General features: G+C 44.8%; 1 protein-coding gene across 1 annotated transcript; it reads left to right on the forward strand.

The window, feature by feature from the left end:
* The first annotated feature begins 3,108 nt into the window (after positions 1 to 3,108).
* LOC135548509 (neuronal tyrosine-phosphorylated phosphoinositide-3-kinase adapter 1-like) lies at positions 3,109 to 15,241 on the forward strand. The gene is given in 7 exon segments (XM_064978195.1): positions 3,109 to 3,343; positions 6,355 to 6,734; positions 6,853 to 7,190; positions 7,192 to 8,548; positions 8,741 to 8,986; positions 9,395 to 9,501; positions 11,007 to 15,241. Coding segments are annotated over 7 exon segments (3,042 nt in total). The 5' UTR covers positions 3,109 to 3,155; the 3' UTR covers positions 11,433 to 15,241.
* The last annotated feature ends 624 nt before the right edge of the window (positions 15,242 to 15,865 follow it).

Below are 15,865 nucleotides of genomic sequence, written 5' to 3' on the forward strand. Positions count from 1 at the left end.
GCAGAGTCCGAAAGGTACAGAACGACAGGGTCAGGGTCAGGGTCAGGGCAGCTCAAAATTGAGAAAACGTAGGCAAAAATTGAGTCAACTTAAAATGATTTGTTTGCGCAACTTATTTCATATGTTCATTCAAATAGAAATTATTATTATTATTATTACTTTTTTATTAACTAAAAAAGTCTGTGCAACTGGTTACACACATAAACAGTGCTTTTAACATACACTGTTTTCAACATACATAATTACATTGTGCATGTTCATTTTTACAGTAGTCATTATTCAACATGCAATCTACTTGGGATTTGAACTCCCAACCTTGTGGTTCATGGCATTCCGATCTTCTATTAATCTGACTATTCTCTAAATCTTACAGTCCAGCTTCTCCCTTTTCACTGTTTATCTATTGCCTCCTTTTTCTCCAGTTACTTATCCCCACTCCTTTTCTCTCTATCAATCTGCCCCCACTTCGTTTTTTGTCTATTCATGTTTATCTCTACCCTGCTCTCTTTATCGGCTTCCCTCATCTTTCCCAATACCTCCTCTCCTCTCTCCCTCGAGCTCCTGCCTGAGCTGTCTTCCTCCCTCCCTTTCCCTCCCCTTTCCTCTCTCCCTGTCTTTCTATGCATCTCTATCCATCCTACTCTTGAGGACAGTTTATCTCTTCCCTCCTCCCCACCTGTATTTCTCTCCCTCTCTCCCATGCCCACTCCTCCCTTTCTCACTCTCTATATCTCTTGCTATCTGTGCCAATTATCAGTTAATGTGACTATTCTCTCCTGATTGATTTGATTTACTTATTTCAGCATTTATGGTTTTCTGTATTAGTTGTGTAATGTTGGTGGGCATATTACTTTGTTTTAATTTGACTCCTTAATCACTATAATAAATACAATTGTTTTACTTTAGAGGACTTTTAACAAAGTTGAGATTTACTTTGGATTGAAAGTACATTTGGAATCAGTCGTTGACACAGACATGGTGGCGTAGCAGGAAGAATGATATGCCATGAACCAAGAGTTTGCAAGTTAAAATCCCAGGTGGTGACATGTTAAATAAGAATTACTGTATAATGAACATGCACAATGTATTCATGCATGTCAAATATGTATGTTGAAAGTGTTATATGTCAAAAGCAGTGCATGAGTAGCTAGTTCCACAGCCTCTTTTAGTAAAGATACCCAAATAATAATTTCTATTTGAATCAACATATGAGACAAGTTGAGCAAACATATCATTTTAAGTTGTCTGAATTTTCTCAATATTTTTTTTTTTACAGTGCATACAGTATATGGCTCTACAATATGGCTTTACTGTAATCGGATTGAGGTTGAGATTTATAAGACATTAAATTGGCTATCCCAACCTGTAACAAAAAACATGTAACAAGTCCAACATGAACAACAATGTACAGAGACAGACGTAAAATAAGTTATGTATGATCTAATGGAGTATATTTTGTTTAATTCCCTGTGCCGTTGGAAAAGGGTTGATACAGTTATGTGTGGGTGGATTCCTTGAGTGGTATATTAAATGTGTACTAGTCGACCATTATTGATTTTGTCCACATTGGATGTTGGCATACTTTTGATCCAGTGTGATGCTTCTCAAACTAAAAACAATAGCAAGGAAAGAGTCCCGTGCAGTATAAGTAAAACCACCAAAAGCCCCTGAACTCTCACACTGACAGCTGTGCTTTTCATAGCCAATTGCAACACTGTGCTTGCATACTCCAATGCACACCACACTGTTGGGCATCCAAATATCTGCCTCACAACAAGCCTGACTCCTCATGTCATGTGCACGAAGCCTTGTGTGCGCTACATATGACCAACCACATTACTGCCTGGGTAGCTGACAGCTTTAGTCAGGCAACCCCAAGGCCCCCAGTCAGAGAGCAACACAGCAGTTGAGTTACCATGCTTACTCAGATAGTCATAATTGGATAATGAACATATACTGTGAATAGTGTTTTCATGTGATCCACTGTAGGTTGGGCATTGGCGTAAACAACACAGTGGCTGAGTAAACATACAGTACCTGTGCCGTACTGTCTGGCTGCCTGGGTGCCTGGCCCAATGCACAGTTTGTTTTAGCCTGGAGGACAGGATATCCACCATGACACAAGGAGCCTTATTAGCAACGTTTCCTGCATTGCAGCATCCGTTTGTCTGGATGCTTTCCCATGTTTTGGTCAGGTATTTTGTCAGACATAGTTTATAATGCTGCGTCTCATCTCTGTTTTAACTTTCCCTCCTGATCATAACTCCTACCCTGAATCCCTCCTGGTCAGTCCACCTGTATGGAAGACCCCAACCTGGTCTCGGAGTATTTCATTTTATTCTATATGTAAATCTGAGACACTCCATTTAGTATTAATTTGTGGATGACATTTCGTATGACATGTTATGAATTACAACTCATATTATATGTTATAGATTTGCAAAACGTGCAATATGTTACGAATTTGTAAAACGTATGATTAATTACGAATACTAGCTAGTTGGCTAGGTGGCTAACGTTAGCTAGCTGGCTAACGTTAGCTAGGCTAGGGTTAGGGTTAAGGTTAAGGTTAGGGTTAGATAAAAGGGTTAAGGTTATGGTTAAGGTTAGGTAAAGGGTTAGCTAACATACTAAGTAGTTGCAAAGTAGCTAAAAAGTAGTAAGTAGTTGAAAAGTTTCTAATTAGCTAAAATGCTAAAGTTGTCTATGATGAGATTTGAACTCATTCGAACTGTTGTGGTTGCTAGACGTTCGCGTTATACGCCTACCCATCCACCATAACCAACCATCCTACTTTAATTTTAAGTAGCCATCTGTCTTAAGTAGCCATACCAAATGTAACATATCATACTAATTTGAGTGTCCCGGATTTACATTTACTATGTTACGTCTAGTCTATGAGACAAGGCTGATGAGCCAGGTACTATAATCGTGCTGTGACTGCTACTGCCCTACATACAGCATGTCGACATGAGAGCTGTGTAACTGTGTAGGGGTGCTGTGTAAAAGGAGAACTGGAAGTGACTGTCATGTCAGCTCAACATGTAGTAGATGACTATTAACAATGCCACTGTCTCCATCTCCTCTGTGTCTAGGTGATTGAAGTGTGGCCTGCAGTGACATCCATCCCCTTCTCCCTTTTGGTCTTCTATACCATGAGCTCTGGCTCCGCCCAGGATGTGGCGGTGGAGCATTTCTTGCGTGACATAGAGAGGCGGGGCAAGCGGCTACATTGTGCTGTGATTGGTTGTGAGGAGCAGCGTCCCCGCGGCGACATGAACCTGCTGTATCGTAAGAGCCGGCTGGACTGGAGGCACAAGGACCAGGATGGCAATAAGAAGAGGTGAGGAGAGGTGAACTGATCTCAACTCACAGTAGCATGCTGGACTGGAGTGATGGAATGTGATTATTCAGTTGAGTTGAGTTGTAAATCTCTGAGCTGAAGTGGAAAGAGTTTTCTCGTTCATATTTTATGTGTAACCATGTCGAAAGGAAGTAGAGAAACAAGAGAAGAGAGGATCAGAAGGGAGGAGTTTTATTGCCTTCATTATAGGGACAATGTGGCCCATTGGTGCCTATGTAGATTATGGCAAGCGTACACACACTTACACACCCGCAGGCACACACACACACACACAGAGCTCTGCTCTTGGCTTTTCTTCACGTAATGGAATGAGACAGAAAACAGTTGCATCTTTGTTCTCCATGATGAACAGGCTCAGTGCTGTTTTCGCTGCCTGCACTAGCTTCCCCCCCTCTCAATAGGAAGGTGTACAATGACATTGTCTCCCTGCTGGTTCACTGCTTCATAAGGGAGGATGGCAGAGTTAAGGCACATCAGTAGGACAAGACTACTCATTGTGACCTATAAACAAGGCATTTAGATGTGTGTAGTTTGTTACGTTTTATCGCTCTTGCTTCCTCTTCCTCAAACAAACATGGCAACCTGCACTCAGGGATCATTCACAGGCAATAACCTCCTAAATGAGGCCTCTGATTGCATGCTCGGAAGCAAAACATCTCTTCCTTCTCTCATCACACACGAAGAGACCCAGTTTACCACTCTCTCTCTCTCTCTCTCTCTCTCTCTCTCTCTCTCTCTCTCTCTCTCTCTCTCTCTTTCTCTTTTCTCTCTCTCTCCTTCTCTTTCTTTCTCTTTCTCTCTCTCTCTTTTTCTCTCTCTTTCTCTTTTCTCTCTCTCTCCTTCTCTTTCTTTCTCTTTCTCTCTCTCTCCTTCTCTTTCTTTCTCTTTCTCTCTCTCTTTCTCTCTCTCTCTTTCTCTCATTCTAATACACACACACACACATCAGACACACACATATGTGTGCACCCACGCACTCAGTTCCCAGTCTTTCCCAGCAGGGAAACAAAAGGTGGTCGTAGCCTCCAGCTCCATTCCTCCGGTCCTGCTAGGAAAGGCAGATCTGACCCATTCATCCCCTTGTTCCTTCCTCACCATGGCTACCTCTCCCCTCCTTTTCCTCACCATGGCTACCCCTCCTCTCCTTTCCTCACCATGGCTACCTCTCCTCTCCTTTCCTCACCATGGCTACCTCTCCCCTCCTTTCCTCACCATGGCTACCTCTCCTCTTCTTTCCTCACCATGGCTACCTCTCCCCTCCTTTCCTCACCATGGCTACCTCTCCCCTCCCTTCCTCACCATGGCTACCTCTCCTCTCGTTTCCTCACCATGGCTACCTATCCTCTCCTTTCCTCACCATGGCTACCTCTCCCCTCCTTTCCTCACCATGGCAACCTCTCCTCTCCTTTCCTCACCATGGCTACCTCTCCTCTCCTTTCCTCACCATGGCTACCTCTCCCCTCCTTTCCTCACCATGGCTACCTCTCCTCTCCTTTCCTCACCATGGCTACCTCTCCCCTCCTTTCCTCACCATGGCTACCTCTCCTTTCCTTTCCTCTCGGAATGGTCTTGGAATCGGAGAGACAGGTTGAAATGGTGATGATCCATAGTTGACACACTAAGTAGAGGCTTTTTATATACTGTGCTATACAGCCAATATATCCCTTCTAGGCGGTTGTAGTGAAGAACGGTTTCATTTTAGGTCTTTTCATGGTAATTGCTGCGTAGTGTTTTTCTACTGATTTCAGCCACTGTTCATATGGCTGAGTCACCTCTATAAAGGTTCATTTACGGAGCTGTACCGTATATTCTATATGTAATTACTCCAGATTTGGACCATGTCAGCTGCGACTCCCCATCCCATTGAATTGGCCATTAAGGTACACCGTTGTATGTGTATTCTGCTCAAATGTAATCCATCATTAGCTTGATTGGTGAGATATTGATTTTGGTTTCTGCTATTAGGAAAAACCAAAGATGTTCTGAATCTGTGGCATTCCTGCAAGATGGCAGTTTGGATGAGGTCATGATGACCTTCAAAAGATCTTCAGGGATGATCCATTTGACGTTTTTGGCTTTAGAAAGCAATTAAGAATTAAGTTGTCTGTTTAATCAAAGGAACAGTACAGTAGTTCATACATTAAATTCTGACGTATTCACTTTTCGTCAAGGAAACTCCAGTTGAGATTTGATGCTGCACTGCCACACCTTTCTGCAGGCACTAAACAGCCCTCACACATTATATGTTTTAAGGGGGCTTTTTCCTTTGTGCTCTTGTTTGTAGTATGTTTAGTACTTTGGCAAGCAATACCATGTGCATTTTCTCAGGTTTCAGACAAACCACTAAACAAATAAACAGGCAAACCAGTTGCCATGGAAACAGATACAATACTTGGCAGAGGTCATGGTGAGTGTAGTAAAAGGACAATGAAATAAAACAGATAAAGTATTAGTTAGAGAAACCCAGTAACACGGTGACGTACACACAGGAGGATTATAGTCAGAAAGGAGCAGCTAGATTTGGGAGGGCTGGGTTTTAGGGGAAGCAATTTCCTAATTGAATGTGTTTGTGATCTAAGGGAGCAGATGTGGAGGGATAGAAATGGAAGGATAGAAGAGTTCTGAAGAGGGAGGGGCCTCCCCCCCCCTCACATGCAGATACCGGCATGCACAGCTGCTGCACTGCCTCGCCCAATCTCTCATCACTCACTCTCTAACGGGAAACTACGCTCCCCGTGCCACCCATGCACGAGGAGCTGTGTGTGTGTGTGTGTGTTAGTGAGAGAGAGAGAGAGGCAGAGGAGTAGGGGGAGCCGTAGGACTGCAGATTCAATTGAATGTAAGCTATGTAGAGACCATTTTTTAACAGAAAAAGAAAAAAGGAGAGAGGCAGAAAAGGGGAAGGCAACACAATGGGAAAATAAATGAACGTCCTTCAATAGGACGTGATTAACTGCTGAATGAGGGAATGTTGTTCTTCCTGTGTTGTTCAGCTCCAGCCAGAAGGACCCCTCCTCAGCCACGGTGGGCAAGGTCCGTGACTTGGCATCCTTCCGGCGCCACTTCCGCATGGGCTTCATGACCATGCCTGCCTCCCAGGACCTGTCCCCTCACTCCTGTGCCTCCGCCATGGCTCCCCGCTCCCAGTCCTGCCACGCCGTGGGCGCTGGAGATACAGGTCTGGAGAATGGGGAAGATTACTCTGACACCCAGTCACAGCACGGCGGGCGCTGCCCCCCTGCTAAACCCAAACGCCATCCCAGCACCCGTCTCAGCTCCTCCTCGGATCCCAGAGCACCTCACGCCCCTCCGGACGCCCCTCCGCCACCCCCGCCCACTCACCCGCAGGCCAAACACTCAGAGAAGAAGAACGGTAGGCTATGGAAACAGTAATGAGGGCAGTGAAGTGTGAAAATGTGTGTTCATATTATTTTCCCTGTTGTAATTATTGAATTATCTCTCATTCATTGCTCTCTCCCTTTCCCCTGCAGCCATGAAGAAGTCTGACTCAGGGGACATGTCCAAAAAGGTGCCGCCTTTGAAACCCAAACGAAGCCCAAGTACTCAGCTCTCGTTTGAGCCCCCAACTCCCTGTGTGCCCCCTCTTACCACGCCCATCCAGGGGGGTGAGGGTCAGCCTCAGGGGGACGATGAGCCCGTCTACATAGAGATGGTGGGCCAAGTGTTCACCAGGGAGAGCCAGACTGCCACCCCTCACCCTGTCACGCCCGTAGCCACCACGCCTGATTCAGACTCAGACCAGAGCGAGGCCATCTATGAGGAGATGAAGTACCCACTGCGAGAGGACAGAGAGGGACACAAACGCCTCCCCTCTCAAACACGAGAGACTCAAATCCTCCAAACACCACCACTCCTCCTCTGGCACGTCCGCCCATCTACCTCGCCCCTCCTCCTCCCCCTCCTGCTCCAAACCTAAAGCCACAGTGTCCATCTCCCACTCATCGCCCCTCCCCTCCTCCACCTCCTCCACCCCTGTCCCCCAGCCCCTCTCCTCCAGTCCGCACCCCCCACGAGCCGCTACGCCCTACCTCCTCCAGGGAAACAAATCAGAGACAGAGTCCAACAGTAAGATCCCAGCCCCCTTCCCCAACCTGCTGCAGCACCGACCCCCGCTGCTCGCCTTCCCCCAGCCTGCTGCTGCCTCCAGTGGGGTCGGGGTCCAACACAAGGCTGCTTCTGCCAAACTGGGGACCATCAGCATTCAGACCTCCTCCAGTATGACAGCTCCGTCTAGCACCTCCTCCTCCTCCACCACCCCCTCCTCTAACCTCCCTGTGCCCCTGTCAGGCTCTAAGGAGTCTAAGGACAGAGACAGAGACAGCCAGCTCGGCCCTGCACCAGGGCTAAGGGCCAGGAGCCACTCCACACCCCTGCCCCCTTCCTCTAAGTCCACCTCCCCCTATTCCCACCACCACCACCACCATCCCCACCCTCACCACCGCCCCTCACACTACCACCACTACCGCAAGCCAGAAAGAGGAGACTCGCCCAACCCCAACACCAACAACAAGAATGGCTCGGAGACCTTCTCCAAGTCCATTGCCCAGACCCAGACCCAGGGCTCGGGCAAGGAGGGAAAGTCTGTGAGCTTCTGCTTGAAGTTAGACAAAGCAGAGAGGGACAGGGACAGAGAGAGGGATAAGGACAGAGAGAGGGACAGAGACAGAGACAGAGACAGTGACAGAGAGCGACACAGGGAGAGAGACAGAGAAGCAGGGTTCCACTCTACCTCCTCTCAGGCTGAGAGCACCACAAACAACCTTTCATCCCAGACCAGTGCCAGTTCAGCCACAACCTCGTCCTCCTCCTCTTCCTCCCACTCTCGCCCTCACTCTCGCTCCCAACTCCACCGCTACCACACCCCCCACGGCCTACCCGCCTACAAGCCCCCCTCCTCAGACAGCCCCCTGCTCTGGACCTACCCCTCGGTGGGCTTCCGGAGACCCCCGGCGTACGACAGCCTGCGAGGAGGGTCTCATCTGCCCTCCTTGCACCACCAGGGTCACGGTGATGTGGCCTCTAAAAGCAGCACGGTGCCTGGGCCCGTCCAGGGGAAGGCTGGGTTCATGCCCTGGGACAACAGTGGATTTGGAGACGACGGGTCTTACTTGCCCATGCAGAGGAAACTGTCCTTCAGCCAAGGCAGCAGAGAGACAGAGAGAGAGAGTAAGTTAACATGTGCTGGATGGCATCGTGGGTTTGAATTGAGTATTGAAATGTATCAGACCATTCCTCAGATCCCTGGGATAATCAGACTATTAGACTGTAGCTAAGTGACATCTGTCACTACACTATACTTTGTCAATAGACGATTATTCCATGTTTACTCAACAATTCCCTCTGACATTCCCCTCTCAGAGGATGAAGGGCGGGCGTGGAATGGCAGTGCCGATGCCCTCCTGAGGATAGACAAGGAGGACCTGGGCCCTGGACGTCGAGGAGGAGGAGGCCACTCCGGGATCCCAGTACGCTTCACTGGAGGGAGGGGGCTGGGCCACAGTGAGTCCCTGGCTGGGATGGAGGGGGGGTCCTTGGGGTTCCGAGCCCTGCCTAGAGGGGGTCTCCCCCTCCCGTGCCAAACCTTTCCAGCCTGCCGCAATGGAGGTAAGCACTAAGACACTCAGCACAGACTCCTTCACCCAGAATATTTTCAAGGAAAGGGGTATGTCTAGGATTTCACGAGCACACAAACATCGCTCTAGAAAAGAGACGACATCAGCAGATTTATCTGAAGATCCTATTACGTGCATTTCTTAAATCCACAGTCGCATCATCATGGTGTTATGGGTTAAGATCATCAGTGGCAGCATATGTAGTACCAGAGCTATATATGCACACAGACAGTCAGGCACATCATACCTCCCCCCACATGTAAGCATCGTTGCACATAGATACATGACATAATGCAATCCATTTTATACGCACAGCCATTCTCCCTGATAACATGAACAGCACAGTTGATTTGTGGTTATAGACAGCTATATGAACAGTGCTTGTTTTTTTCTGTTCCAGAACTGGGTCGATTGAGCCGCTCATCATCCACCTCTGGGGTGAGACAGGTGGGTGGAAGCGACGTTCAGCGGCAGAGCAGCCTGCCCCATCGAGAGGTACTGAATCAGGTGAATAATACCTATTATTATAAAGACGATGATTATTATAATGACGATGATCTTTGGTATTACTGTGATTACTGTCATCTGTACAAGTAGTAGTATTGGAATTATTCTGAAGAATATGGCCATTCTTATTGTTCCCTGTGCTGATAGCAACAACACTCCTCCTGAGCTATTTATAGTGTGGAGATATGTTCAGTGAGCAGAATAAGGTTGCGCCTTAAAGAATAAGTCCAGGGGAGAGCGATGCTCTAATTGACGCATGCAGAGACGCGTGGATGTATGAAGTATGCTTCTCTACAGTGTTTTGGGGCAGTGAGACACTGTCCAATAGCGTTGCATTTTGCCCAGTCACTTGGCTGCATCTCAAATGCTGACGCAGTTCGAGTGTGCTGTGCTGCAGAGACTGTTGGCGTGTTGCTGCGTAACCCTCCCTTGCACGCCACGGGAGCTACAGGCTCTAATATGGTGTCACGTTGCCACCTGGTGGCAGGCTTGGGTGCAACATGTTCTTATGGCTGTTGTGGTTGCTGGGCTTGGTCTTCAGTGCTACAACAGAGATTCAGTGTTTACAGCAGGGATGGGCAACTTTGATGGGGTTGGAGGCCACAAAAAAATCTCAACTCATCATGGCCCGCAGTGGCTCACGGGTCTACGTACCCACATCCATACCCACATATGCAGGCTACTGATTTGTGCAGTTAAACTACTTAACTCTCTTAACTAAATGCTTTATGCCATTAGCCAAGGCCAGCCCTAGCGTTTTGGGGCCCCTAAAAGAGATTTGGTTGGGGGCCACCTACCCCTTGAGGGCAAAACATTTTACTGGCCCCGTCGTGACGTCGTGACAATATATGTACATTTTCTAGCACATTTCTAACACATTTCATGCAATTCTACTCATTTTGACATAACTTATGTCATGTTATTATGATATCTGAGTGAGAGTAACTAACAAAATCAATGGGACACATGCCCTGCATGCCAGATTGCTATTTGGCCATGATTACTACAAGTTTAGATAGCTGGCTTGACTTAACCTTTTACTGCAGTGGGCTTAATCAGGGTCACACAGAGTGTTTCTTGGTCGTCTTAAACAAAAGTATACACCTCACACACATTGTTATGGGCTTAATAAAATACATGTCAGATATAGAGTTGAAAGTATAACATGTTGAGTTTCCATCCCAATATTAGTCTTTATATACATCACAGAAGACTGAAATAGAACTTAAAAGAGTGTGACATAGTAACACCAGATTTTCGGTGTGTTTTGTTTTTTTAAATTAACATTCCACCCATGATGTCACTAGAGGGAGATTTGGTTAATTTACCTCACCAATCAAAATATTGTTAGCTCACATGGCTAATTGAGTGACTGTCAGTGACTGACATAACATGTAACACACTGTGGCAAACTGTATTCATGCATACCCCACATTAGATTTTAGGTAAAAAAAGATTTATTTAACTCCTCTCCTGCCACCCTCCCTGCCCCTCTCTCTGTCCAGTTGCATGGGCTGTCCCAATCCTCCCAAACGCCCTGCAGTCCTATCCTGTCCAGACAGCAGCAGCAGCTCCAGCTCCATCAGCAGCAGCTGCAGTTACAGCAACAGCTCCAGCTGCTGCAGCAGCAGCACCACCTCCAGCTGCAGTTCCAACACCTGGCCCAGCTGGCCCAGGGACAGCCTCCCACCACCGGGGGCGCTGCCACGTCCGCAGCCCAAACCCAGAGGGATGGCAAGCTGCTGGAGGTCATTGAGAGGAAGCGCTGCCTATGCAAAGAGATCAAGGCCCACCGCCGCCCAGAAAAGAACCTGTGTAAGCAGGACAGCATGCCCATCCTGCCCAGCTGGAGACGGACCCCTGAGCCCCGGAAGACAGGCACGCCCCCCTGTCAGAGGCCCCAGGCCGTGGTGTGGGACACAGCTATCTGAGTGGGGGGTTGTTGGGGCAGCGGAGGTACAGTAGAAAAACAAGGGAAAGTAAATAAGTACTATTGGGTACGATTGTGGTGAGAATCAAGATGTTTACACATGGAGAGAGATGGTGACAATCCCTCTCTGCAAAGGGAAAGAGGATGGAGGACTATTTCCTCTCTTAGGAGTGACAGTGTGATTACCACCGACCTCCACTGAAGGGTGAAAATGTACATGAGAGTAAGATGAGAGTTTTGTGCTCTCACATAGTAAGATAAACTTTATTTGGAGCTGATACAAGGTCTACAAGGTTAATGAGATTTTTTGAGGTGTGTGGGACAGAGAGATAATGAACTGAAACATGCATTGTTATTTTGCCAAGAGTGATCAACTCTACTTTGTAGAGATATACAAAGATTGGGAAGATTCAGTTGAGGGATATACCAATCCAATTTGAAACCAAGAAGAGCCATATGTACAATCTTTCAGTACAGTGTGATTTCTTACACTTTAGTTTTAGTATTGTACAAGCCCTTCCTTGATTCTTTATTAATTTCATAAACACCAGTCAACTCAGACTTTGTTGAATCAAAAAAAGGGGAGAATTTAACCTATAAGAGCAATGCTGGTTTAAATAATTAGGCCTAATTTCCCCTAACTTAACTGCAGCTGACATTAATTTTCTCTCCCTCCACTGTCACAACTGGCTGTTGGTAGGGAGAGTTTGAATGAGACTTCAGGTTGATCCTCAGCAAGACACATCTTATACAAACTTATGTTCAAGCACATGGACACAGACACTTTAAACACACACACACACACACACACACACACACACACACACACACACACACACACAGAATTGTACAGCTAACCTTGTGGGGACACACAATTTAGGCACATTCAAAATCCTATTTTCCCTAACTCCTAACCCTAATCTTACCCTAACTCTAACCCCAACCCTAACTCCTAACCAAAACCCTCAAATTAACCCAGGCTCCTAACCCTTAACATAATTCTACCCTAACACTAATTCTAACCTTAACCCTAAACCCCCTAGACATAGCATTTGACCACGTGGGGAATAACAAAATGTCCCTAGTTGGTCAAATTTCTGTTTTTCTACTATTCTTGTGGGGACTTCTGGTCCCATTTTATATACACACACACACACACACACTTACAGTTGAAGTTGGAAGTTTACATACACTTAGGTTGGAATCATTAAAACTTATTTTTCAACCATTCTTTCAACCACCCAACTTATTGTGGGAAGCTTATGGAAGGCTACCTGAAAAGTTTCACTCAAATTAAACAATTTTAAAGGCAATGCTACCAAATATGAATTGAGTGTATGTAAACTTCTGACCCACTGGGAATGTGATGAAAGAAATAAAAGCTGAAATAAATCATTCTCTCTACCATTATTCTGACATTTCACATTCTTAAAATAAAGTGGTGATCCTAACTGACCGAAGGACAGGGAATTTTTACTAGGATTACATGTGAAAAACAGAGTTTAAATGTATTTGCTAAGGTGTATGTAAACTTCCGAATTTCTACTGTATACTCTCTAGCCTTTGATAAAAATGAGAAAGGATTCTTATTATTAAAGAAACATTGAAACTTGTTGAATGCATATGAGATGGTTTGGTTTGCCTTGTGGTCCGGGTATCAGGAGATTGTTATTGTGGAGATGAAGTGGGGGAAAATACTACCTAACTGTTTGCATTTGTGTAATGTAAATATACAGACTTTCTCAGCATTCCTGCAATTTTACAGCAATATGTTCCCAATGTGAGCGTAACATTCATATTAAAACATGTCAGCCGGCCAAAACATATCTCGGACATGAACTCGAAGTCATAGTTAACATGTCATATCATGCATGTCATTGAACAAACATAAAGTACTGTATAAAACCATATCAATGAATCGACTACAAGTTCTCGTGTGGAGATGGTCATGTGAGATTGTCCGATTTTCACATAGATCTCGAAGATGCCATTATATCACTACATACACCATGAAAAGTCCTGCTGAAATGTTATGTTGTGGTTGTGGAAAAAAGATGAATGTGTTGCCGGGGAAATCTTTTGAACAAGTTAATACAATGGCACATGGCACATACTGTACACTCAAACATAGTAGGCATGCTGAGGGTTTAATATTTTGTTATTAGTAACAAAAGTAGTGCACTCGGAATTTACTAGACTTGTATTAGTCGGCTGATAAAGCTGTCTGTAGCGCGGGCTAAGGAATCTGCACTCAAATCCTACTGTACACTCAAATCCTACTGTACACTCAAATCCTACTGTACACTCAAATCCTACTGTACACTCAAATCCTACTGTACACTCAAATCCTACTGTACACTCAAATCATACTGTACACTCAAATCCTACTGTACACTCAAATCATACTGTACACTCAAATCATACTGTACACTCAAATCATACTGTACACTCAAATCCTACTGTACACTCAAATCCTACTGTACACTCAAATCCTACTGTACACTCAAATCATACTGTACACTCAAATGAAATACAAACGGAAAATTGTACAAAAAAACATCGCCGGTCGAAAAAACCACCACCGGTCATGCAGACTCACTAACTTATTGATGAGTGTCCCATCCCACAAAACAATAATAGCAAAACAGATAGTAGGAGATGCTGCAGTTAATAAGGCAGTGCAACATCATCACACGCACACACATGCTGGAAGATCCTGCCCAAAAACACAGAATACCCCTATATAATATGTAAATAGATATGTACAGCTGTATTGAAAATGTAGCAATTATTTCCACTTTCATACTTGTAATCAATAAATATAATGTAGCATATAATGTATAAATGTATTTGTTCATATATTTTTTTTAAAACTTTTTTTTAATTGGGTACTTAATCTGTTGCAACTGGTCCACACAGACATTACTGTACGCTTTTACCAATACATGACAAGCCCTCAAGACAAAGGCAGTCTCACAATTGTTGTATCATATTTATGCAAGATTCCCTTTAAGCAGTACATACAGTTGTTGTATTTATGCCCTTTTCTACATACATTGAATTTATGTACAGGTTTGAACAACTCAGTTTGACCATTTGTTTGGACATTTTCTGAAATACTTTGCTGCTATCTCAAACTACTACTAGCTACTGTTGTTGTTTATTGAATTACAATGGCATTTGTGACCATATCTAACATTACTACTCTTGTGCTTATTGTGACATACTTTTAATTGATTTACTGAAAACCATGTGAGATGAAGTTTGTACTGTGAAGAGTCAATCTCTCTGTACTTGTATTCTGGCACTTGAATGTGTCCTGGTTGATGTTGTTGTTTTACTAGTTCGCACCAACCTGTACAGTTCCAGTGCCACCCTGTGAAAAAGTATCCAAAATGTTCAAGTGACATTGCACCAATGTTACCAAGATACTGCTTCACTTTTTGCTACTCAAGGTTATTATCACCCATTGGACTATAATTTAACTAAACAAACAGAGATGAGGACCATGTTGAGGGAGAGGGGAAGTGCAATGCATTCCTTACATTGAAAACGTCAGAGTTTGGATTCTATCCCAAACCCATTGATAAGTGTGCCCAATTGTATTTCATCTTTTTAAACATTTATTACAACAATTGATAACTTAGGCATCATTTACAAACTAGTTTACAGAAGCTGTCAGCTTTGCGTGTCGCCTAAAACAGTGGCCATTATATGAGTGCCATACTATATTGATATGGTAAGATACGGTGTACCTTGGAAATCACTGTAGTGCTATATTCACATTGATATTGTCATTAAATCAGTTTTATATAATGAACAGGATTTTTTGCATGTCTTTATGTTTCATTTCATGACAAACAGAAACATACAAATATGATCTATTTGCTTTATCTCTTCACATCTCTTATGTATCACGTTCAATAGCATTGGTACGATAAGTAGTGGTGAATGTAGAACATTGTCTCTGGTTAAAACATTGCAGACAGACAGAATGCACTCTAACAGGATTCTGCAGCAAGGCTTTGAACCCGGTGACACCACCCAGACACAGACGTGTTGTAATGTCTTAGATCTCCAAGTGAGGGCACCATTCACATCCACTGTACCGGTTACTATTCTCTGTCTGAGATTCATGTACCTATCATTTCAGTATATGTACACACACGCACACACACACACTGCGATGCGAATGAATGCTGGTGGCACATCCTATGGCACCAGAAGTACAGCAGAGTAATCTAACAGCCTTTAGACTTGACCTCTGCACTGCTATGAGACTGACTGGCAGACCAGATGCCCCTGCCACACAATGCATCAATTTAGCAGTGAGCTACATTCCCTATATCATAGACATCAGTTGCCAGTTGTGTGCAAATAAGCATCATATTGATATTGTGTGAGGCAGCACCATATGGTCCTCCCTCCTTCTCC

This window comes from Oncorhynchus masou, chromosome 11 (genome assembly GCF_036934945.1).
Source record: "Oncorhynchus masou masou isolate Uvic2021 chromosome 11, UVic_Omas_1.1, whole genome shotgun sequence".
NCBI classification, from domain to species: Eukaryota; Metazoa; Chordata; class Actinopteri; order Salmoniformes; family Salmonidae; genus Oncorhynchus; species Oncorhynchus masou.